A 22364-nucleotide genomic window follows, 5' to 3' on the forward strand; every position below is an offset into this window, starting at 1 on the left:
AGCAGCGAGCGGTCTTGATGGGAATAAAACTGTACTATAACGTTTGTTTGTCTTCGGCTCAAAATCAAAAGAAGGTTTGATTCTGAAGTCGCAGAGCCATTTAAAACCAACAGCAGAGCAAAGTCTGGGCCTCTTTCCCCCTGAAAGAACAAAGTACTGAGACAAAGTGTGCAGTGCAAAGAATGACATCACTTTTGGACAGCGACTACCAAGTTGGGTTCAAGGCTGGATTTTTTTTATTTTTTTTTTTAGGCTCGACTTCCCTTCATTTTTCTCTCTCCTGGCAGTGTGCGGCTGTGTTTGCATAACTTGGACAGAGTTTATAAATATAGTGAAGACGGTAGACAAAACAAAGTTTCAAACTTTATTTCTTGCAAAAACATCGTCCCGCTGCCATCAAGTGACACCGACAGTCCTAAGTCAATTTCGAGCATAATGCTGGATGGAAAACACAGCCAACGCTGCATTATTATACAGTAGCTCAGGCAGCCAGGAAATACCAACCATTTAGAAAATCTGCTCCTCTCTCATGAAATATAAAAAGGGAAAATAAAACAAAAGTCAAAGATGAGAGCTAAACGTCTAACAGATGTATGGTCGCGTCTCCTTTTTAAGAGCTAGAATGGACACATTTAAAAAAATGGTTTGAGAAGCCGAAAAAAGTCGAGCGAAGAATTCGGAAGATTCAACATGCTTGAGCCACCAGTCTTTGCTGTGAGACAGTCCTGACTATTTGGTAACAGTTGCAAATGTTCAGATATTTATCTGCTTCATAGCTGTCTACCAGTGACACTGTCCCAACTCCGAAAGAACAACAAGTCCCAGATCTCTTCGCTCTTGCTTCCTCAGCTGGACAGCCAGGTGTCCTGCAGAGTTTTGGGCTCAGAATTTGAGGCTGAATCCTGGACCGACTGCAGACACTCCCTGGTTGCTGGTTGTCAGGTGGAAGCCCGTGTCTTTGAGGTCGTCATCGCCCTGAGGAGATTATGGAAACAAAGTTAACTCACGGTTTATGACCGCAGTCAGTTTCATTACTCTTCTGATGTCCTGCTGTTTCATTTCTTACATCATTTCACTTCATTTATTATAGAACTGATCAACACAACACTGGTTCCCTTTGAGAAAAACCTCAACCTGAATCATTCTGAGACCTATTGATTGTATTCCAAACAAGTATGCATTAACATGTTTAGAATTCATATTTTTATAGTTATTTTATAGAGTTTTAATGTACCAAAGTTTGTTTTCACAAGCTTTTCCAAAAGGAAATAGCAGTGATAAACACCGTATAACTTCTTGCATGAAACGGTCTAATCTATTGTGAAGACAAAAGGCAAATATTCATCTTATATTGAAACGCATCAGTATCAGCCTGAAGCTTCTGGGTGGGTAGGACCACTGCTGAAGAAATTATGGCCTAAAGGACGCTCATCATGGAAAACACGAGGAGGAAATACCCGGACACAAAGCAGAAGCCTGTAGGTCTGTAATCTATTTAACATGGACGGCGTTCGGAAAGCCTGGTAGCCGTGTGTAATGGAGAAAGTGGAGCCTAATGTCCTTACCAGTTGACTGTAGCCCAGTCCTCCTTCGGGTGGACGAGGACTGGTGCCTCTCTTCACCCTCTGCTGCTCACTCTTGGCCGGCCAGGTGGGGAACATGGACGGGTCGATGGGCAGCGGCGTCTCGCGGAAGTACTCGTGCTTCAGCCCCTCGTCTGATAGAATCCTCTTACTGGGGCAGTAGGTGAGGAATCTGGAAAAACAGTTGACGCTCGCGTTACTATGGAGAAGCTAATGCACTTCATACAGAAGCACAGGTAACAGGCAGCTGACACTGTGGTGTGGACTTTTATTCCTTACACAGAAAAGTCTGTGTGTAGTGCAAAATGGTAAAACTTTATTTGTCCCATGTGTAGGAATCCCCACTCTAAAATAACTTTTAATATCGGCTGTATTAACTCAACTAACTGACAATCTGGACACAAGGTGCAGGCCGGACACGAGGGGCCACTGGGTTTGTGTGAGGAGTCCTAATTGGTTATGACAGGATCAACACAGCACAATGGGGAGCCGCTCAATTGTGATAATTGGCCTTCTACAGAAAGTGCCAGATCAGAATCTTGGGAACACCGGCGTGAAAAGGTTTTACTGAGCACATTGTCTTTGTATTTTATGTGGACGGAATCTCTGACTCTCACTTCCTACACTTTGAAGTAGTAAATAAAGCAAACTCAGGACACCAAAGGCCCCCGTTCCTCAAACACGTCCCCCACACAGGGAGGTGTGATATTTCAAACCGCTCTGTGATGTCTACCTGCAGAACAACACCTCTTAACTTCCTTTCAAACAGCACTCCTCTACGTGTTGACCCCCCCCGAGGTATGAATCCGTCCCTGTGTAAACGCCTCGTGAGTCTTCTGACAGCTGGAGGTTTTGCAGCTGTGCTGGACGCGGGCCAACCTTCCACTGAACCGTGATCGCTCCACGCTGGACACGCTGTTGCCGTCCTCTGCAGCTGTTGGGTAACCGGGCGGTTCGGTTTTCATTTACAGGTGCGGGCAGAAGTCTCTCTGAGTGGGTGAAGGTCTTACGGGAGAGCTGAAAAGCTCGTCTCTGCTCGTTGCTAAACAATGCTGCTCTACGGAATGTGCAAAAAAAAGAATCACGAACCCACCACTCTGTGTGTGAAAAATGATTCTCCGTATTAAAAAGGTGTTATTAAACATCTTCCTGTAGTGTGGAGCCTCGCCGTGGTGAGTGCGTGTGAAACGGGACTGTTGCTTAGCCAAGTTGATGAATTACTCGTCCGCTACCGTTGTCATGTTTTAAGGCAGCTTGCCAGAAATGTGCTGACTGACTCATAACAGCTGGAAAGAGTAACAGAACTTGACCGGGCAACAAAGGGTTCATCCAAGTGTCCACTGTAGGATTCATTCCGATTGTTCGGGATACGAGTGGTTGATATTTGCCTTTTTATTGATATTGGTCTACGTTATAACCATAATGGATGGAAAATAACACGATACGCTATTGTGTACTCATCGGGCCGCAAGAGCTGTGGTGGTTTGTCAAGAACACACCGTGATCCATAAAGCCACACGGTCACAGACACGGACAGAAAGCAGTTGGACGGCAGTGTAGCGAGGACCCGGTGCAGCGTGTGTGCGTGTGTGTGTGAGGTGCAATGTGGTGTCTTGTGTGTCGGAATGAGGCAGCCCTCAAGAATCCTACTTGTTCATGAGGTCAAAGCCTTGATCTGAGAGCAGCGCTCCGAAGCGTTTTCGCAGGTGGTTGTAGGGATACTCTGTGAAAGTCATCTTCTTCACAGCGGGCAGCTCGCTGTAGCCGGGCCAGATCTTCTCGCTGGGTGACCCCAGATCCTGCAGACAACACACACACACAAGTCAGCAGACGGCATATTGTTAGTGCAAGGAGAGATGGATATGAGATATTTCCACTTTGGCAAGAGTATTCATCGACCACAGACATGGCAATAAACCAGTCCTAAGTGCATTTCAATACTTCAATTCAGCACTGGTAAAGAGTGTAGGATGACTTGGGAGGCCTGAATGACATCAGTCCCCGAGGCCGTCATGCTGTAAGCAGATCATAAGCAGGGCCGGCCCGTTAGCGTCTCCTCCCCTCAGCTGTGTCCTCAGCGTCTAAACTCGTGCGTCTGTGCTGGAGAACCAGAGAGAAAGTCTCTTTGTTTTCTGATCTCAGTTCCTTTGTTGCTCTTCCCTGAATCTCTGTGCTCTGGAGTTTAATTTCACGCCTGTTTATACTTTCACAACAGCCTTTTTGTTTTTTTACTGTTTCCAGATTGCTTTCAAAAGCTGTCAGAGCGTTACTGCTGATGCACACAAACCTCCTACTGTTGCAGCTTCACAATAAAGGTTTTCCACTTGGTAGCAGGCGGGTTGCTTTTATAGTTATAAAGCAGCGCTGCTCTTTAAGGACAACAGGTCTAATTAACCATACATGGACATTTACTGCTCTATTTGGTGGGTTTATATCATTGCAGGGGGGGAAAGTACAAACAGCCACAGCCTTAAAGAGCTGTAAACAGCTTTACCTTGCTGTGCTGTGCTGTGCAGTGGAAAAACAATCGCACTGTGCCAGAGCAGCGTGACCGCTCGCTGCCGTTCACGGCACGGTTCGGCAGGACTCCCTCCCCTACTATAAAAAAACAACTCTATCTAGTTATCTTCTCAGTTTGATACGAACTCCATGAGTTGAGTTAACGTCTACCAACAGCTCCACCCTGTGGTGCACTACAGGTCTTCTACGCTGACCTCCTCTGACAGACGGCACACTCAAAAGATTTACAGCCTCTAAACCAAAGGGCTTTACCCTTTACGGTGAGGATTTACTCCGTTTTACAGGGGAAAACGAAGGCATTTACCTTAAAAACCTTGTTAATTTGGTCGATTTCAGATTTTCCAGGGAAAAGAGGTTTCTGGGTGAGGAGCTCGCCAAATATGCAGCCCACGGACCACATGTCCACAGCTGTGGAGTACTCCTGTGGAGAGAAGAGCAAACATAGTGGCAGTCCGCAGAAACACAAAGTAGACAGTCTGCCTGGCACGTTTCTACGTCGGAGCCCAACGTGTGTGTGTGAAAAGTGGATTTGCTCTGATGGTTCGTGTTGCAGTGGTATTTGGTATCTTAAAAACTACACCTCACTTGGAAATACATCTTTTGGTAAACCAAATCAATCAGGACGGCGTAACCAAAGTACATGGCCTTAATATTTGTACTTATTGCATGGGTGTTTTCATGTGGAAGTAGGGTGAAGGGGGATTCTCACCTTGGCTCCGAGCAGCAGCTCTGGTGATCGGTACCACAGGGTCACCACTACAGGGGTGTAGGGCTTCAGGGGGGAACCGTACTCCCGGGCCAAACCGAAGTCGCCAATCTACAGCACGGGACAGTGAGCTCACATCAACACCGGTAGAATTCACTTTGGGTAAAAGACTCAGCATGAATAAGATTCATCCATTAGTGCCCATTTCATGATCCTCTGACGTCTCATAGGAGATCAGATGACCATAAACCCCGGTGCATTATGGTACTGCAATGTCTCATTGGAATAAAAAACTACAAGATGCAGTGTGATTCATATTTTCTATTGTCAGCTTCCATAAAACTCAACCTGACAAAAGGTCTGTATAAACCTTGTTTATTTACACACGGACTCTCCGTTCATTTTGCCAAAAATTCATGCTCCAATTGACTTTTAGTAATCAGGCGCAGTTTGTGTAGCTGTGTTGTATTGCTGCTCGCTCGGGAGAAAGATGGATTGAAAGAGGCTTTTTCAAGAGTTTCTGTATAAAATAAAGACGCATTTTGAATTAGAAAAGATACATTTCATTTATGTACGGGTTAGGCTTTTTTCTTTCCATACATTTTTTGGATAATATATAATGAAGTCACATTCTAGGGATTTACACCGTCTCAATTTACAGGTGACATACTCCTGATACTCATGGCCTGTCACACCAAAGGCAAAACCTGTGTTTGCCATTCGCGTGAAAGTGGTTTAGCTTAGTTATATTGTAAATCATGCTTTCACTTTGAGTTTAACATCAATCTGACACTGCGGGACTAAGAACACAAGATAATGGAAACAATTGTGAACTTCCTCATTTATAAATTCGACTCGTCTCAATCACAAAGATCACTGAAAGAGAAATAAATCTGACACAGTTTCACCACATTGTTCACACCATCTGCTATATTCTAAATCTCCTGTCATAAAATGTGACCACTGTATTCACGAGTGGCCCGTAATGAGTAGAGTCTGTGTCCAATATCCAGAATCATTCAACAGGCATTGGTGTAATACTGTAATCTGGGATGTTTCCTGCATTCCAACCCAACCAACTTCATCTGCCTCATGTACTTATAATTAATGATTATCTACATTTCCCAGAAAGTCAGTCATCCACTCCCGGAGCTATGTACATTTTCAACTTTCAATCAAAAGCAGGAGTGTGTGGGCATATGATAATATCTAGCAGACCAACTAGTCCCTGACGAACCTTAATGTTTGAAAAGGAAAAGAAAAAGAAATAATTGTGATGGTGGAAAAACTATTTCTACTGGCTGTGGACTCTCTGAGCGACCTCCACAGAGCCCAGAGACGGTAGTTGTTGGCAAAGTAACAAGTAACTAGCGAGCCCGTTGAGTTTGCAGGGCCCCGAGTGAGAACCACAGTGCGATGCTGTACCTTCAGGATACCCTTGTGGCTCAGCAGCAGGTTGGACGTCTTTAGGTCGCGATGGAGGATCCAGTTGTCGTGGAGATGTCGGACACCTCGCAGCAGCTGGATCATCAGAGTCTTCACTTCGCCTGAAAGAGAGGCGTCGCGCTTTAACAGAGCTGCTGTGAGGCACAGGATTTAAAGCCCAAGCTATGCACAAAGGAAAACAACATAAAAAGGCAGTGGACCATTCTGAACCAGGTAAAATTCTTTACCTGGCAGGAAGGGCTGCTTCATGGTTTCCATCAGACTCTTCAGGTCATGTTCCACGTAGTTCATCACGATGTAGATCTTGTCCATATTACTTCCAACAACTATTTCCTAATATTAGAGTAAATGCGAAAGGTTAGATTTCGCTGCAACACATAACGATAACAGAGTTAATACCTAAATTAGTAACGTTCGAGTTCTCTCACCCTCACTGTGACGATGTTTGGGTGCTGAGCTTTCAGGATCGTGTTGATTTCTCTTAAAGACGTGATGGGGAAGCCCTCCTTCTCCTTCTCCATCTTCAACCTTTTCAAGGCCACAATTTCATCTGCAAACAGGAGGCCGCATTCATTGTTTCACCAAGAAACACGTGTGAGAACGCAGAGAGCGAATGGACCTCCGTGTTTTCTTTTCATACCCGTCTTTTTGTCCTTGGCCCTGTACACCACGCCGTAGGTTCCCTCTTCTATCCGGTTCAGGCACTGGAACTCCTCAACACTGCGACAACCCTGAACAAAACAACACACAATGTAATTGAAGACCTCTAACATGCTGATGACCTGCATTACATGATTACATGTAACACGTGCGTGCATGTTGGTACCGACCTGTAACGCAGGCAGATACTTGGGCAGCTCCTTCTTCAGCTCCACGGGGGAGATTGGAGGGGAATCTGGGATGTAGTTCTCTTCGGGGGTGGGGGAGCGAGAGTGAGTTTGAGAGTGAGGCGTGGGGTCACCCTCTCCTGCGTCATCCTCCTCGTGCTCCTCTTCCTCCTCCTCCTCCTCTTCCTCCTCCATGTCCTCACCGCTCTCCTCGGAGTCGTGATCGAAGCGGGACTCCGGCACTGCGAGGCCAAGTGGGAAATCTTGTCAAAACTTCAGCAACACTTATAGCATGAAAAAGAAACTACTTCATAGGATCTATACTTGGATCAGAGACTGCGCCTTTAAGAACCCTGCAGAGATGAATCCTGGGAGGGCATTTTATTAACGTCCAAGAGAAGAATTAGAAATGAACTTCCAAATATTTAGCAGACAAAGCCAAGCTGTAACTATCCCTCCCCCACTGGCCACACAACTCTTCCTTCTAAAAGGGTTTCCAGACATAAACTGTTTACATAAAAAGGTTTTAACAACACTCAAAGCAAATAATTACAATTTAGTGGCGCTGCACGTCATTTGAGTCATGAGAATAACTATGCCTTTAGAGGACTTTAAAAGGTTCAGTAACATCCTAGAATTAGAAACAGTCCCTTGACAGAAATCACAGGCGACATGTTTACCTACCGGCAGGTATGTGATTCCCATTTTCTCTCTCGTCTTCAAAGTCTTCCGCTGACTGCTCGTCCTCGCTCACGTCCTCTGAAAGGGCGGAAGCCACCGTGTTAAACCCGTGACGCTGTGTAACCGGACCCGACTCAGCAGCATTAGTCCGTTTTGTTTGACAGTTTTACCTGCACTCTGCTCGGACCGTCCCGAGCCCGAAACAGACTCCCCTTCCTCTTCTTCACCCTCGGTCTGGCTGCTGGACTCCTCTTCATCGTCATCATCTTCATCATCTGAGCCTGAGCCTGATCCCGATGCTAGACAAGGTGAGTAAGATACAAGAGAAAAAAATATTTGGAAGCGATTTAACTAACACTGAAAATGTCCTACAACAGAAGTCAGGCCTTCCCATTTACAATGACAGAGCGATTGGACAACCCGAGTACTGCGACTTCATTGCATAATGGTCATGTATTGTTATAATATAATATAAGCCTTTACCGACGGAGGATCCTCCTGAGCTGGTCTTCCTCTCGCTGTCACTGATGTCCTGGAGGTCTGCGAGCAGGTCTTTGCCCTCGGGCTTCTCCTCCTTCGACGCTGCTGACAAAACGCAGTGGGAGTTATGCTGAAACTCGAGGGTTTGCAACACACAGATATTGACGATAACTATATTTAAAAAATGTAATATTGATATCATGTTAATACACAAATAATCCTGCGCCATTATGCTTACAGACTCTCTCTCTCCACCTGCCAACAATCGTATTTTAAGTGTTCTTCATTTGCCCAAAAAAGAGACAAAGCTCAGAATAAACAAAAGGTCAAATTTTCTCTAGATATCGCAGGAATATTGTTATAACCAATTAGTTTGGCCACTATAATCATGTAGTAAAACTGATATAAAGACGGTGCTGGCTGAAACGTTACAAGAGTGCACAGTTGAGCATAAATATAATAAACTCAAATAACTGTATAAAAGAATAAAAAAATAAAAGAAACTGTGAAATTCTAATCAAATGTATAAACTCACGTGCACTCTTCCGTGGTTCGCTGAGTTCAGATCTGTCCCGGGGAATGCGGGTGGGACTCCGGCTGTGGCTGAGACTTTGTTTTGGCTTGTCACCGTACTCATCCGGTAGCATCCGATGGTGAGACGGCACTGTGGACAGGAAAGTCTCTTATTCATCAATGCTGCAGTTTAGCCTAGCTTAGCATAAAGACTGAAGGTGCTAGCCTGGCTCCTTCCGAGATGAAAAGACGCGCCTCTTGTCCAGCGGGCGTTCGTGTTCATGCACTGACCTTCTCGCCGACCGCCTCTCTCTTTGCGTCGCTCCTCGGCCCTCCTCTCCCGCTCCTTCAGCTCGCGTTGCTCTTTCTGCTGTTCGCGCAGCTTTCTGTCGCGCTCGCGCTGGCGCTCCTGCTGTTCCAGCCGGTCCCTGTGGTCCAAAAAAAACCCAGGAGAATCCAATCGGGGTCTGTCCAGACAACCAAAAGCCCAATCTCGTCAATGTTTGTTAATTTTGAGTCTGGGTTGATAAAGCGCATCTTACTCAAACATACAGTTAGTTTGTGGCTGCAGCATTGCTTTGTCATCGTCACAGCTGTACTCAATGATTAATACAATAACATAACCCAAACTGTTGTTGAGTTCCACCTGAGGCTGCATTGTTTACATAGACTCGACTTAAATTGCTTACAAAAGAAAAACACACCTACAATCCTACCACCTGAACGTGAGAGAGAAGTATTTTTTAACAATTACTGTCGTGTCACTTCAGATACTTTGTACATCACATTTACAACTAGAGCACAGAAGCTATAGATTTGAAAGAAAAAGACATTTAGATTGATTTCATGTTGCTCAACGGCTTTAACATACTGGCAAGTTGAATACTTACTATAACTAAACAGGCATTTAAAAACATGTATACTGATTAAACTCCAGTTTTCTGTGCATTAGATAATCTGATATGTGGTACTCTTCCAGGGCTGGCGCTCACCTTTCTCTGCGTGAATGAGCTCTGGCCTGCTCTCTTCGTTTCTGCCTCTCCCAGTCTCTCCGGGCCTTGTCCTCCTCCCACTGACGCTTCCTGCGATCGTTCTCTCGCTCTTTTTCTTTGTCTTTGGGTCGTACTTGTTTCACTGCTGTAGAAGTAAAAAGCCATAAGTGGAGGCAGATCCTTCAAAAAATGAAATAAAATAGCTCCAAAAATGTTGTGTTCAGCTATAACACATGCTTGTGTTTATGTTATTTAGCAGCACTTCCACACCTCCTTCTGCAGAGGTACTGCGATGGCGTCGCTTGTCTTTTCTCTTCTCCTCCTTTCTGTGGTGAGACTTGTCTTTTCTTGCTATTTGCTGTGGAGGCTTGATGGCCAATGATTCGTCTTCCTCGCCCCTGTAGAAATGTGAAGGACACATTGTGAGTCTCTAAAGAGTCAACAGCACTGTGTTGTTGCACATCATTTTTAAACCATGACATACATACTTTGGTGTTTTTTGTTTAGTTGTCATGTTTTTCTTGTGTTGCAAATGGGCTACAACTGCATTTCTTTGTACATCCCTGTGTTGCATGATGACAATAAATGATCCTTGAATCCTTAAGTATTACATGTACACTACTGCCACCATAGAAATACACTCATGTTGGTTTCTTACAGTTGCAAATACCTGTCCTCTGTTGAGTCCTCCCGCGTGTACGGGGAATTACGAATTGTTATTTCCATCTTTTGATCCCGTAGTTCTCCTTCCTCCGGAGTATCTCGTTTGGCTTCCCGATCATCCGCCTGTGGAACAAGGCCCTGTGTGGACTGTGCAAGACAAGAAGAGCAGAATATGTGGTTAAAGTGCGGGAGGCATCATTAAAATGTCCTCAGCCAATTCAGAGTAATAAATGAGGCATACTACAGGTTTAAATTGTGTTGTGGGATAAAAGACCTAAGAGGGCATAAAGGTGGGCAATGAGACGGTTTCATTTACTTTTGAAAATAGAAAACAAATGTGTGTATATTGTATTTCTCATAACTGCTTTTTCCCCAACTGCCCAATAAACACATTTATTAAAAAATGAGAAATAAGAAAGTGAATACAACTACCAGCCTATTTGGAATGTAGCCACCAGTATTCAATTTCTTTAAAAAAATATATATTGATACATAAAAAATATGCATCATTCCCACTAGAACCGTTTCAATGTGCTGGAAAGAAGCTTCTGAAACAGCATCTAGAGAATGGATTATCCAACTCTTATATAAAAGCACCCAATAATAATAAATATAAACACATCACACATATTTATAGATACTAGAATTATAACATTACCAAGAATAAAATCTATATGTAGTCATTTATTACACAATCGCCATTTCCAATCATTTCTTTTTAAACTTACCATGGTGGGTTTTAATGGAAAATTCTACAACAAATAAAAATGAGGCTAGGATTAGACACTTTAACACTTTATCAACATGTAGGGGTCACATGGGCTTTACATTAAATGTGGGATACTTTACATTTTTCTGGCGCTTGGGATCTGTTTTCTCTTCTAATTCTCTTCTGCGTTTTTTCTCCTGTAGAATTTCGTCAAGAGTTTTTACTTTCCAGGTCTCCTTTTCGTCCCCCATCAGCGTCCACTCTCCACCGCCTGCTCCACATCACACACACACACACACACACACACACGCACACACACACAAAGGACACGTGTGTTTATTAGATGTCATTTCAGTTCAGCTTCATCTGAAACAAATCGGAACAATACAGTTATAATAGAGACATGACAGAGGAGCGGCTGCCACTTGTCGATCATTGTTTTTATAAAAATGTTTAGAATTTCTAATTTATTGAACACAGGCTGTCAAATTGAAACCACTGGTCAATTGTAATGATTATAATGGTGCAGCTTGTCCCACTGTTGGCCAATACAGGAACAATTTAAACTTCGCAGATTTAAGGTAAGATGTGAGATTTTGAGGCATCGTTTGAAATCAGCAGTTGTCAAATAACCACATAGTGACATTAAGGACTTCAACTAAAGGTTGATATTTGTTGCAATGGTTTTAACCCAACGTCAACTCTATTACTGGTTATTCGCCTGTTGTTCCCCGGGCTGTCCGACCACAATGCATTGCGTGGACCAATTCCAAACACTTCTATTGCAAACGTGACGCTGGTCATGCTTACGACATATACATGTGTGAATAATCATGATACTATTATTTAGACACAAGTTTAGCACGAGGCATCCCGTTATTTATGTTAAGCTAACATTTACTAGCTAAACGTTGCAGCACACCAGTTAGCTAGCAGGTAGCCAACGTCAACAGGCCAGATGCTAGGAGACGTAGCTACATAACGTTAGCCCGCTAGTTCAGAGATGTGGCTCAATACAGTCATGATTGATTTATAAAAGGTACTATTAAGGTCGCACATTCAGCGAAATGGAAGATGAGTTCATTACTTATAACGTTGAACCCGCTGAGTGAGTCCAGCGGTTGGGTACTAACACATTAGCTAGTCGACGTTAGCTAGGTCAAACTAGCATGGTCGACTGTTGCTAAACAACTTCTGGAGCTAATTACGTGATTTTAAAGGGAGTAGTTAGTACAGCTGGTAGAGCTGTACGCTAAATAACCTATGACTGTGTCCGTATCTGTACTTAAAGGCCTAAGTACATAAAATGATGATATTAACCAGCGAGCAGATGAAATGGTTAAACAAACCTGATGTATGCGCAGCGGTATTATGGCACACCGGAAGTCTTGAGGCCTGCGCAACGTCTGCAAAACGTCCGACGTGAAACAATGACTTCGTTCAATGTAATATTATTATATATGATATGATATAACATAACATTATGTTTTAATATATACAAATCAGTTTTTCTGCAGTCTGTAATAAAAACACAAAGCAAAGGTATCCTTGTGATACTGTGTACTTTCCACTTCGTTTTAAAGAATCTCTTCATCAAACTTATGGGTGTTATTGAGGAATAGTTCAATTACTCTTTGTTAGATACATTGCTCCTTGTCAGCTTCATAGACTGTATATGATCAAAGGAACTTCCGAGGCCTCTTCTGTGGCTTTGAAGACTCAAATTGTTCAAGGAAAGATCGCAAATCTTCTCCTGACGCGTAATTAAATAGTTTTGTAGAAATACAAAAACATTGCTCACTCAAAAATCCAGAAATGTCCTAATGCCTGTGAATGAATTCACAAATGGCAGCTCTACATATTTTTTGTATGTATTCCAGCATATTATTTATCCCATTGCAAAGTGATATTATATTCAACCAAATCACATTGTCATACAGGGAAGGGAGTATAATGAAAATCTACAACATAAAGATGTTTTTGCATTGCAGTCTATTACCGGCACAGGAAGTGATGAAAGCGGAGATAAACAAACCACACAGAGCATAAATTGCCCTTTATCACTGAGAAAGAGTCATATAAGATCTGGAGTGCAACCAATGGATTTATGACAGGTTGACCTCAGTGAACACATTAACCATGACCAAGGTCTCATACCAAGCAGCAGGCTTCCTCAGTCTCAGTCGTGCCTTTAAAAGGGAACAGCAGAGCTTTCCTGGCAGGTTGAGTGTTTCCGACACATACAGGTGAGCACTAATTAAGTATATTTGAATGTAGGGATGTAATGGGATTAGTTATTTGGGTGACAATCATCAAATCATTGTTTTTGAGTCTGATTATTTCAGTCATGTGGTCTGATTTAGCTCCGGACTTATTAAACGCTGTGAATACTTGATTCATTGACACCTAAACTAATTTAGAATGTCATATTATGTAAAACATGTTTACATTTGATTTAAAGCCAATTGTGCAATGCATGCAGATTTGTTATGGTCTTTTGACAACAGTTGACAGCAATTTACAGCAGTGAGTTACCTTTGATTCTCATCATTACTACACATAATGATACCATATTCAACTCAACGTTTTCTGTCCATGTAGTCAAAAGACCGTAATGAACATTTCGTGTGTCCAGGCTGAGCAGAGAAGCGTTGAGTGACCGGTTGATTCCAGGCAACAGATAAACCTCTGAGGAGAGGAAGGACTTCCCTCATGGACTCCAACAGTGCCGGCAGCGTACAATATGATCGCTGGAACGAGGACAACATCAACATGAACGTAGAGGCATCGCAGTCTGCTGTGATGAGGTGAGACAAAACAATCAAACAGAAAGTTTTCATATTGTTAGAGGATTTTCTGATGCTACTGAAGAACAAACCTATAGAGATGTAGGAAGATGTGGATGAGATAAAAATGATTTACTGGGACATGAATGGACTCAAGTAATGTATAAGTTTGAATGGGGTTAAAAAAGATGAATCTCAAGTCACAAAATACAAAATTAGCTTTTAAACCTGACACCGTTTGTATGCTAAATAAGAAAGTAAGCTTTGTAAAATATTCATAGTCAGAATAAAGTGACAATGTGGTGAAACCAGGTCATGATATGTTAGAATAAACACAGTTGACCTCACTCTGCCTCTCTCTCTCTCTCTCTCTCTCCCTCTGTTACATTCACAGGATCTACAACAGAGTGTGTAGCGGCAGCTTGGGAGTCGCAGTGAAGGCAGCAGGAGCTTTGGCTGCACTGGTGTCCATTTACATCATAGGATACGTGACAGGATACTACGTCCACAAGTGCTGATGGAGACTGTCAGAAGAGACAAGAGCTCGGACATTTTGAATGAACCACAAATTACAAATAAATGTTTAGTAAATATGAATCACTTAAAAGGGTCTCATCATCATCATCTCTGTCCTTTCTTAGTCTCTTTGTCATCAGAGCCCGGAGTTTCTATTTCAATATCTGAGTGTTCAGAGCAGAGGTCTCTATGTTGCTTTCCTTCACAGAGACTTGCATCATGTTAAACCCTGACTGCCATCACCATGCGTTGGCTTTAGGATCACTGGTGTGATTATTCTTTTGTCTCATTAGAGCGCTCACTGCTGTAAGGGTCAATGTTGCAGCTGGTTGAGCATTAAAAGTCCTTTTAATTATGATGATCTGCAAGGAACGATTTTCCCTCTCAGTAGCCCTTCAGCAGCCAACATACAACTTCAAAGACTTTTGTGTCTTTAAGTATTAATGCAATGCATGATATTAATCCTTCAGCTAAAACTCTGTTTGGTTACCAGTTTATAAAACAGCATTACAAACAGAAATCCTGACTTCATTAACAGGAAATCTTGAGCTTAACACTTAATATGGAAACCAGTTTTTACAACAAAAAGAACAAAACAATTGATTTTGACTTGTTTGAAATGGATTTGCTCTGCAATGAAAAATCACTCCTGCATTTAAAATAAACACCATATCACTTCATTTCACAGTCTGTGTATTATTTACATTTCCTTTGCAAACAAAAAGTTTAAATTTCAAGTCACGTCTAAGAGTTTGTTGTTTGGCTCGTGGCCTTCATTGGGGTCTTCCTACAACATGTTACAGAGAACATTTAATATGATTTTCCAAATAAGACTTTTGAATCAACAAAGTGTGGTCCTGGTCATCAAAGGATAGGAGAGATTCCTTCCTAACAAGCTCCCACTGGATCTAAATCCAGAGTCCTTGACTTGTTCAAAAATGCATTCCAAAGTTTATCTGAAGATAAAATGAGTCACGAGTCGGAGTTAGACAAATTCTCCAATGTTGAAATATCTTCAATGCCAAATTCCATCTTTTTGTTACATGTCCATCTTCCACCGCTCAATGGTAAAACACTGTCTGTGGAAACACAAGCAAGATATTTTGTTCAAAAAAGGCTGTCAATTTGGAAGATATCGACTTGATTTGAATATTGTTTTAGGACAGACTTGAGCGATCAGAGCATCTTTGACACCTTTACAGGTCTGCAGGCTGGTTCAACTCGTGACCTACAAAAACAAATCTTGAGTCTTCTGTACAGTACAATTGGCTGATAATGTAAACATATAATGTAAACATACTTAGATCATTCCATAAAGCAGAAAATCCTCAGACTACAATAAGAGAATGTGACGTATAAGAACAGCTGACATAAACATCAGTTGGGTAATTATGTTCATTTCTTTTTTTTGTCATATCAGCTTCCACTATATCTGCTCCAATTCACCATTACAGTGTTTGATTCCTCTCTTATCAGAAGACACACATTTGATAATGAGGAAGTAAATATAACTCCGGTAGCAATAAAACAACATTTATGTGTGTAATCAGTCATACCGTTCTAGTCAGCCAATGTACAAAGTCCAGTAAATAAAAAAACATGCACTTTGTTGCTCACTTTTTATTATTCTTACAATACCATGTAAACCAAATATGTGTATGATGCTACAAAAGATCTACCTTACATCATTAGATCCTTGAGAACAGGTTCATTCATTCAACCTGCACTGACACTGTGGTGTTTGAACTAAATCTGACTGACACATCAGCGGTGGTCCAACAAACCCACACCGCCCCCCCATGTGTCCAAACTGAGGGCACAAAACTGAGGGAATGCTTGATGAAGCAATGTTAATTTGACCTGACTTTTTAAAAGGAGATTCATATTTACAGTCACAAAATCATACCTGCAGTGTGTTATATGCTCACATTTACATGTGAGGTTTGTCTTTTTCCAAAAATATTGCCATTTTATTGTTTTTCATAAAACGTAACCTGTATTAGGGAGCATAATTCAATATCAAAATAAAATAATTTAATCTGCTCGATTTTAAATTTTTTATTTTCTATTCATGTGAATGTAATGTATGACAAAAAAAAAAAAAAGTTAGATTAGCAAAGGAGGATGGGCCATAACATGAACGGCTACTATGAATAATATAACGATTCAAGACTATTTACAGAGTTATAATTATAGAAAATAAGCAGACATGCAAAACTTTTTTTTTTAATTATATATTTTTTAACTTATTCTTTTATACTGTTACGCAGCCAATTTATTTTGATATTAACGTTTGTCTTTTCGAAATAGGGACGAGGGCCGCAGCCAATAAGGAATCAGTCGCTGGTTTAAACATAGTTCACATATCACATGTTCAGAGCCAACAATAAAAGGCGTCTTTTACTTTTTCTTGCAAAACAACGTCAAATAATTAGTTCTCTGTTGACTGTTACATTACCGAAATGCAGTGAGCCACTTTTGGCCCACTCCTAACCAGCTGTGCAGAGAGGGCTATCAGGCGGTAAACCCGTCAGTGTGATGTCAAAGACGGTCGAGAGGCGGGTCTGAAGCGGCCCAGGACGTCCAGCTCCAGCGTGCCTGAGCAACATGAAACATGGATGAGGAGGTCGCCGAAAGTTGGGAGGAAGCTGCTGATAGTGGGGTAAATAACGAAAGGCACAATATACCATGAACTATAGGCGAATATTGTATCGGTAGCGTCTTTATATGTGCAGGGTTACTTTTAGAAGTTATCATAACGTTGATATATTTCAACTACTCCCACGGGCCAACAATGTGGCTAAAGCTAGCGTTAGCTTTAAGAAACTTGGCGAGCTAACGTCAAGTAACGCTAGCTAGCTAGCTAGCGAGCGAGACGGGCTTAACGTGGAGTTAGCCAACTAACGCTAACGAGCCAAAGTGAATGAAGCGAATGAAATAACGTCAATGTGCCTGATTATTAGTCAACGGTGACAAGCTAACGAACCAGTTGTAGTAACATGATACGAGCTAACCCCACGAAATAAGAGTTCCCTGTTGAAATGCTTAGGTTGACGTTAGCTAATGCTAAGCTAGCGATTTATTTCATGGCTAACGTTACAAATGTATCAGTTCACTGTTGGTCTACGTGTTGGCAAATGTACAAACACTTCACAAGTCTCACTGCGCTTCCACGACCCACTCTCGTCTCACATTAAATGTGGCATTCATTTTAAAACGTTAATATTTAACATTGATTCACGAACCGAACCATTCTGTGAAGGAAGACCAGCAGCGGTGTGAACGGTTTAGTAGGTCGACATTTTACCGTTAAAGTCGAGATAGGTAACTTTGCAAAATGTGCACGACAACGGTTAGGCTACCGTTAGATTGTCGTTCATTTAGCACATTTTAATGGAGCCTGGCTTATAATCTACATACTACTGTAAAGTGTCAGCTTGGTGTTAACTTGGTGATTTCCTGTACCGAGTTGTTGTGGGGCAATCATTTCGGCCATATTGCCAACTAACTTGCCGGGGACGAGCTAGTTTTGACGCCACACTTGCAAATTGGTAACATTTAGCTAAAATTAGCTATCCTCGATGTAGTTTTGGCAGACTGTCGCTAGCTCGTGACGCCAAGAACGTGGCTCTAAGAAACGAGTGTGAACGTCAGGCGCTCGTCAGTTTGAAGTTACAGATTTTTAAAAACATCTTCATGTTGTAAGTCCGTATAAAATGCTCCTCGTCAAACCTTAAATTAACATTTTTCGCCGGCTACATCATCCGGCTAATGTGGCTATATGAGCACTTTCTGTTACACCTTGGCAGCTGTGCTACACATTATAAATAGCTTGTAACTGAATCCTGCTTTCCAGCCACTCTCAGACTTGCTTACTAAACTACTTGCCGCACTTTTCTTTCTACTCTAAACCAGTCAAACCACGTTTGTTTCTTTTCATGAATACATGTTTGCTCTGTTTCACTCAACAGGAAATGGAAAGACGGCTAGAAGAGAAGCTAAGGATCAGCCAGAAAGAAAAGTAAGGCCTTTAAAGGTAGAAGAAACGTGGCCCAAATATGTGACTTGTAAAAAATGATTGCATCCATTTCCATTCCAAACTATGCTGTTTTGTTTAAAAGTACACACCTGGAAAAAAGACTTTTGTTTTACCAGTGACTTAAAGCCACTCTCCAGCTTACCATACAGGTGATCTACCTAGAGCCATTGTGTTTTTTTAGGGAAGCACAATCCACTTAAATTATTACACTAATTATTTCATCTATTGATACATTTTTCAAGTGACCTCAATGGTAGTGTGTATCCTAATAATTAAGACATAATAATTCAAAATGTTTTCAGAAATGCTGTACCATGCATGTATTTGGATTTCTGTCATAAGTCTTTTGGCCATCGAAGCTTCCCTCGGTTCAACGGCCTCTTCCTCTCTGTCACGTCACTAATTTTGGTTGTACCGGGTCCTGTCGTTTTGCTTCTAGGGAGTCCAGTGATAATTCCCCACGATCTCCATTGAATACCGCCATGGTGATACAGGACGACTCTCTACCAGCAGCACCCCCACCTCAGATACGCATTTTGAAGCGGCCTGCAAGCAACGGGTCATTGGGATCACCCTCGAATCCGAACAGGCCCACACCACAGGTCAAGTCTCTGGCTCAGCGCGAGGCCGAGTACGCCGAGGCCAGGAAGAGAATACTAGGCAGCGCCTGCCCGGATGAGACCCCTCAGGACAAACCCAACACTGACAGGTGATAATCCACAAATATTCACTTTTTGTAGCGGTTTTACTCACAGCCTGATAACCGTTTGCCGAAGGGCATTTGCAATTGGTGTATTTTACATTGCTGAAGACTCTGTTTTACTTTTTGTGAGTCAGGTATCCAATTGAGAGAGAAAGAGAGGCAGCAAATGAGTAGGCATTATTTGAGTCTTTCCATCCACCTTGATTTCAGTAATTAATATGCTTTGGTTGATGATTAATGAAATGTGTTTATCACCAAGGCACAGTGCCATATATTACTCTTATTTCAAAATCAAAAAAGTGTTTATTTTATTTTCAATTTGATTTGACCTGTGATTCAGAATGTGTTCACTCCCAACATCTGTACTACTTTTAGTAATCTTGAATTAGATGGAAACTACATCAGTCTCTATAAAAACAAGTATGTGAACACCATAAATAAGCTTCAGTCTTGACTTGGTTTTGATAGACAGGAGGTGGAGCCTAACAATAATCCTAGAAAGCTGTTTGATGCAGCGTTGCAGAAATTGATTGCATGTTTCTCAATAATCGTACGTCATTTAATTAACTGAATAAGAGAATGTTATTTTGTTTGTCCTCAGTTTGATTTGAATAGTGGTGAATTGTGCTAAAAATATATATATATATATATATATATATATATATATATATATATATATATATATAAAAAAAAGAACAAGAGAAAAATGAAAAACACTGTCTTGAAGTTAACTCCCTAAAACCAAGAGGGAACACTATAGCTAGAATCACATGTTAGAATACAGGGATCTTGTAATTGGGATACTTCAGGAGAAAGACATCCATTGGAAACAGAAATGGTGCGGAAACTTGCCAACTGGAAACGAGCTGTGAGCCGTTCATGTCCAGCAGCTGGCACGTTTAAAAGGCTGCTGTTGCTAATGAATTCCCGTTTCATCTTATTTTCTGCCAGGGCAGGGCGCAATAACTCGACATTGCCTTCAGATGACACCCGATCAAACAATCACACTGTCCGGCAGCCAGCCGGCCCCGACGGCACCCAAGGGTTCCGACAGCACAGATAAGGGGGCCCTGGGGCCGCCCAGCCATTGTGGAGAGAGCGAGAGATCGAGGGCCACCAGAGAGCAACAACAGCACTGTATTCTTAAAAACGTCATTCCTTCAGTTCCATTACTTCGAATGGGCCGCGAGTACAGCCGCACTGCTGCCCGACTCTTCCCACTGTGCGATCGTGTGGAACCGACAGGATGCGAGGAACTCGAGGAGGAAGTCAAATGGAAATGTGCTCTCTTCTCTCCTCACTCCAGCCCGGTTGACACTGTGATAATGGACATCTTCTGGACTCACTGTGATGATCCCTTTAAGAGACGCCCCTCGCCTCCATCGCTCTCCTCCCTCAGTGCCCAGTGGCTCTGCCTCAGGACGGCCGCAAGGCAGAAGCAAAGACTTGGACAAAGGATGGCAGAGAGAGGAGGAGTGACGGGCCATAGCAAAACGAGATGAGCTGCCTCTCCCCCGTAATAATACCAGACATCACCCGTCACACCTTTTACGTACATGTTTTTAATTTTCAGATGTTGGCTCACAATTTTTTTTTTTTCTTGCTTGTCTTTAATTATGTATGCTAGGGTTGCTCTGATATCTACAGCACACCACCAAGAACCTGTTCATTTAAACAGTATTCTTTTTTTTGTTGAGATTTTAGAAAATCCTGGACTGCAGCTTGTGGTGTCAGATGTGCAGTAAACACACCACCAAAGCTGAGTACTTAGCCGGTACCGGCCCTTTAACTGAGCCGGTAGCATTATCAGTGCACCCCTAATATGTAAATTACCATTTTGTTTTTAAGTTCTGTTTACGGTTCGTCTTTCTTTTTTTTTCTTTTTTTTTAAAATAAGCTTTTCAGCTGTCTTCCTTGGACTGTCGCATCATTATTTCTATCTAAAAGTAAAAAAAAGGAGATTGTGGATTTAAGTCTGTTTTTAAGTAGCTTTTCTGCCTTTTTCTATGAGATGGTAGCAATGTCCGAGCAGTATTTTAATCGAAATGAACCAAAATCCCATTTTTAAAATCAACCTGTACATAGCGGTTAATTCAGATGTCATAATTTGAAGGTGGTGTCGGCAGCAGCTCGATCGAGGGTCAGTTGGGTGAATGAATTCACTGCTGTGCTTCACAAGCCCCTCCGTCATGTCTCCACCTCGTTTCTTCATGTCTCTCGCTGACGTACAGTACAGCAGGAGAGCTCAGGTGCAAGTGAACGAGACGGAATGAAATTAACTAAGATTGTATTTTTCCAGCGGGTTTCGATTGCTCAAACAGCAAATGGCCGTATTTTGGCACTTTGTTAGAAACAGTGAGATGTAACTGAAATGATGTCCACGCCCCCAAGATGAATGAATGCCGGTTGTTGTTTTTGTTTGGCTGACTGTTGGAAACGGTAACATCGCCCCGTGTGATTGTTGGATAACTGATGGTCCTCTGCTGGAATGGAACGTGGAGACACAGCTGTATGTGAACCAGAGAGGTGGCGGCGGCCCGTGTGACCAGGACCATTGTGCCCAATAGATGAGATCTCAAAGCCATATTCGGTGGTGCACATCAATAGAACAGTTCTTACAAATGGTTGAATTCAGCTCGTGCCTCCTGTATCACGTCTTTACTTCCTGGTTGTTGGTTTTGTTACTGTAGTTAACTGAAGCTGAATATATCCAGAGGGACGATTCACAATACTGTCAATGAGATTTCAGTTCAGGAAATAAAGCAGGAGAGCAGGAGACAGACGGATTTAGCTGCGCTCCGAGCGAGAACTCCAGCTGCCTGTAAATACTGATTTAATAAAATGATTTGCAAAAAACAAAGTATATTTCGTTTTTGTGATGCATGTTCAGTACTTTAACTCTGAACTCGAGAGGAACTTGATTGCAGTAAGAGCTGTGGATTACTCAGAGACAACTGAAATTTTAAAAGTCACATTGTTGAGCTCTGCAAATGAAATTACATTCACATCGACGTATTGCGCAGGTGTATGAACTCAAATCCAACCCAAACTGTCATGTATGGTCAGATGAGAGAGAACATGTTTTGGTAATTTGGCTGACTAACTGGCTGAAACATGCAAACCCACTAGTGCTATATGGTCCTTCAACACCCCCAGGACCCCACTATTACATCTCACCGCAAATACAAACAGCTTTCAAA

The 22364-nt window shown here is 42.2% G+C and overlaps 3 protein-coding genes across 9 annotated transcripts; 2 read left to right on the plus strand and 1 right to left on the minus strand.

Annotated features, from left to right (window-relative positions):
* Positions 1–350: 350 nt before the first annotated feature.
* On the minus strand, positions 351–12490 carry cdk11b (cyclin dependent kinase 11B). Of its 7 annotated transcripts, none has more exons than XM_079181747.1 (21): positions 12470–12490; positions 11261–11391; positions 11140–11163; positions 10419–10558; positions 10019–10146; positions 9749–9893; positions 9048–9184; positions 8779–8907; positions 8247–8348; positions 7934–8062; positions 7767–7841; positions 7086–7324; positions 6896–6986; positions 6684–6805; positions 6483–6588; positions 6235–6356; positions 4813–4920; positions 4408–4524; positions 3234–3382; positions 1566–1755; positions 351–975 (listed from the first exon to the last, which is right to left on the minus strand). In XM_079181747.1, the coding sequence occupies exons 2-21, from the start codon at positions 11369–11371 to the stop codon at positions 883–885; spliced, it is 2457 nt and encodes an 818-aa protein (XP_079037873.1). In that variant the 5' UTR covers positions 11372–11391; positions 12470–12490; the 3' UTR covers positions 351–882. The 7 variants fall into 7 exon arrangements, with proteins under 7 accessions (XP_079037873.1, XP_079037870.1, XP_079037869.1 ...); XM_079181744.1 differs by having other exon boundaries at positions 8247–8345; positions 9048–9223; XM_079181743.1 differs by having other exon boundaries at positions 9048–9223.
* A 733-nt stretch (positions 12491–13223) lies between these two features.
* On the plus strand, positions 13224–15102 carry smim1 (small integral membrane protein 1). Its single transcript, XM_079181580.1, has 3 exons — positions 13224–13366; positions 13756–13927; positions 14301–15102. Exons 2-3 carry the CDS (start codon positions 13833–13835, stop codon positions 14422–14424), a joined length of 219 nt encoding a protein of 72 aa, XP_079037706.1. The 5' UTR covers positions 13224–13366; positions 13756–13832; the 3' UTR covers positions 14425–15102.
* A 1872-nt stretch (positions 15103–16974) lies between these two features.
* Positions 16975–22013, plus strand: szrd1 (SUZ RNA binding domain containing 1). Its single transcript, XM_079180190.1, has 4 exons — positions 16975–17084; positions 18394–18443; positions 18901–19170; positions 20116–22013. The coding sequence occupies exons 1-4, from the start codon at positions 17037–17039 to the stop codon at positions 20225–20227; spliced, it is 480 nt and encodes a 159-aa protein (XP_079036316.1). The 5' UTR covers positions 16975–17036; the 3' UTR covers positions 20228–22013.
* Positions 22014–22364: the final 351 nt, after the last annotated feature.

Source organism: Pholis gunnellus, assembly GCF_910591455.1.
Source record: "Pholis gunnellus genome assembly, chromosome: 2".
Lineage (NCBI taxonomy): Eukaryota > Metazoa > Chordata > Actinopteri > Perciformes > Pholidae > Pholis > Pholis gunnellus.

What these genes read in the sequence shown, in the direction of transcription:
- smim1 (XM_079181580.1), top strand. Translation starts at nt 13,833, where the DNA reads ATGGACTCCAACAGTGCCGGCAGCGTACAATATGATCGCTGGAACGAG. An exon ending in TCGCAGTCTGCTGTGATGAG is followed by an intron (nt 13,928 to 14,300) that starts GTGAGACAAAAC and finishes TTACATTCACAG; the next exon opens with GATCTACAACAGAGTGTGTA.
- cdk11b (XM_079181743.1), bottom strand. Translation starts at nt 11,371, where the DNA reads ATGGGGGACGAAAAGGAGACCTGGAAAGTAAAAACTCTTGACGAAATT. An exon ending in CAGTACCTCTGCAGAAGGAG is followed by an intron (nt 9,894 to 10,018) that starts GTGTGGAAGTGC and finishes TTACTTCTACAG; the next exon opens with CAGTGAAACAAGTACGACCC. An exon ending in TGGGAATCACATACCTGCCG is followed by an intron (nt 7,325 to 7,766) that starts GTAGGTAAACAT and finishes TTGGCCTCGCAG; the next exon opens with TGCCGGAGTCCCGCTTCGAT.
- szrd1 (XM_079180190.1), top strand. Translation starts at nt 17,037, where the DNA reads ATGGATGAGGAGGTCGCCGAAAGTTGGGAGGAAGCTGCTGATAGTGGG. An exon ending in AGGAAGCTGCTGATAGTGGG is followed by an intron (nt 17,085 to 18,393) that starts GTAAATAACGAA and finishes TTCACTCAACAG; the next exon opens with GAAATGGAAAGACGGCTAGA. An exon ending in GACAAACCCAACACTGACAG is followed by an intron (nt 19,171 to 20,115) that starts GTGATAATCCAC and finishes ATTTTCTGCCAG; the next exon opens with GGCAGGGCGCAATAACTCGA.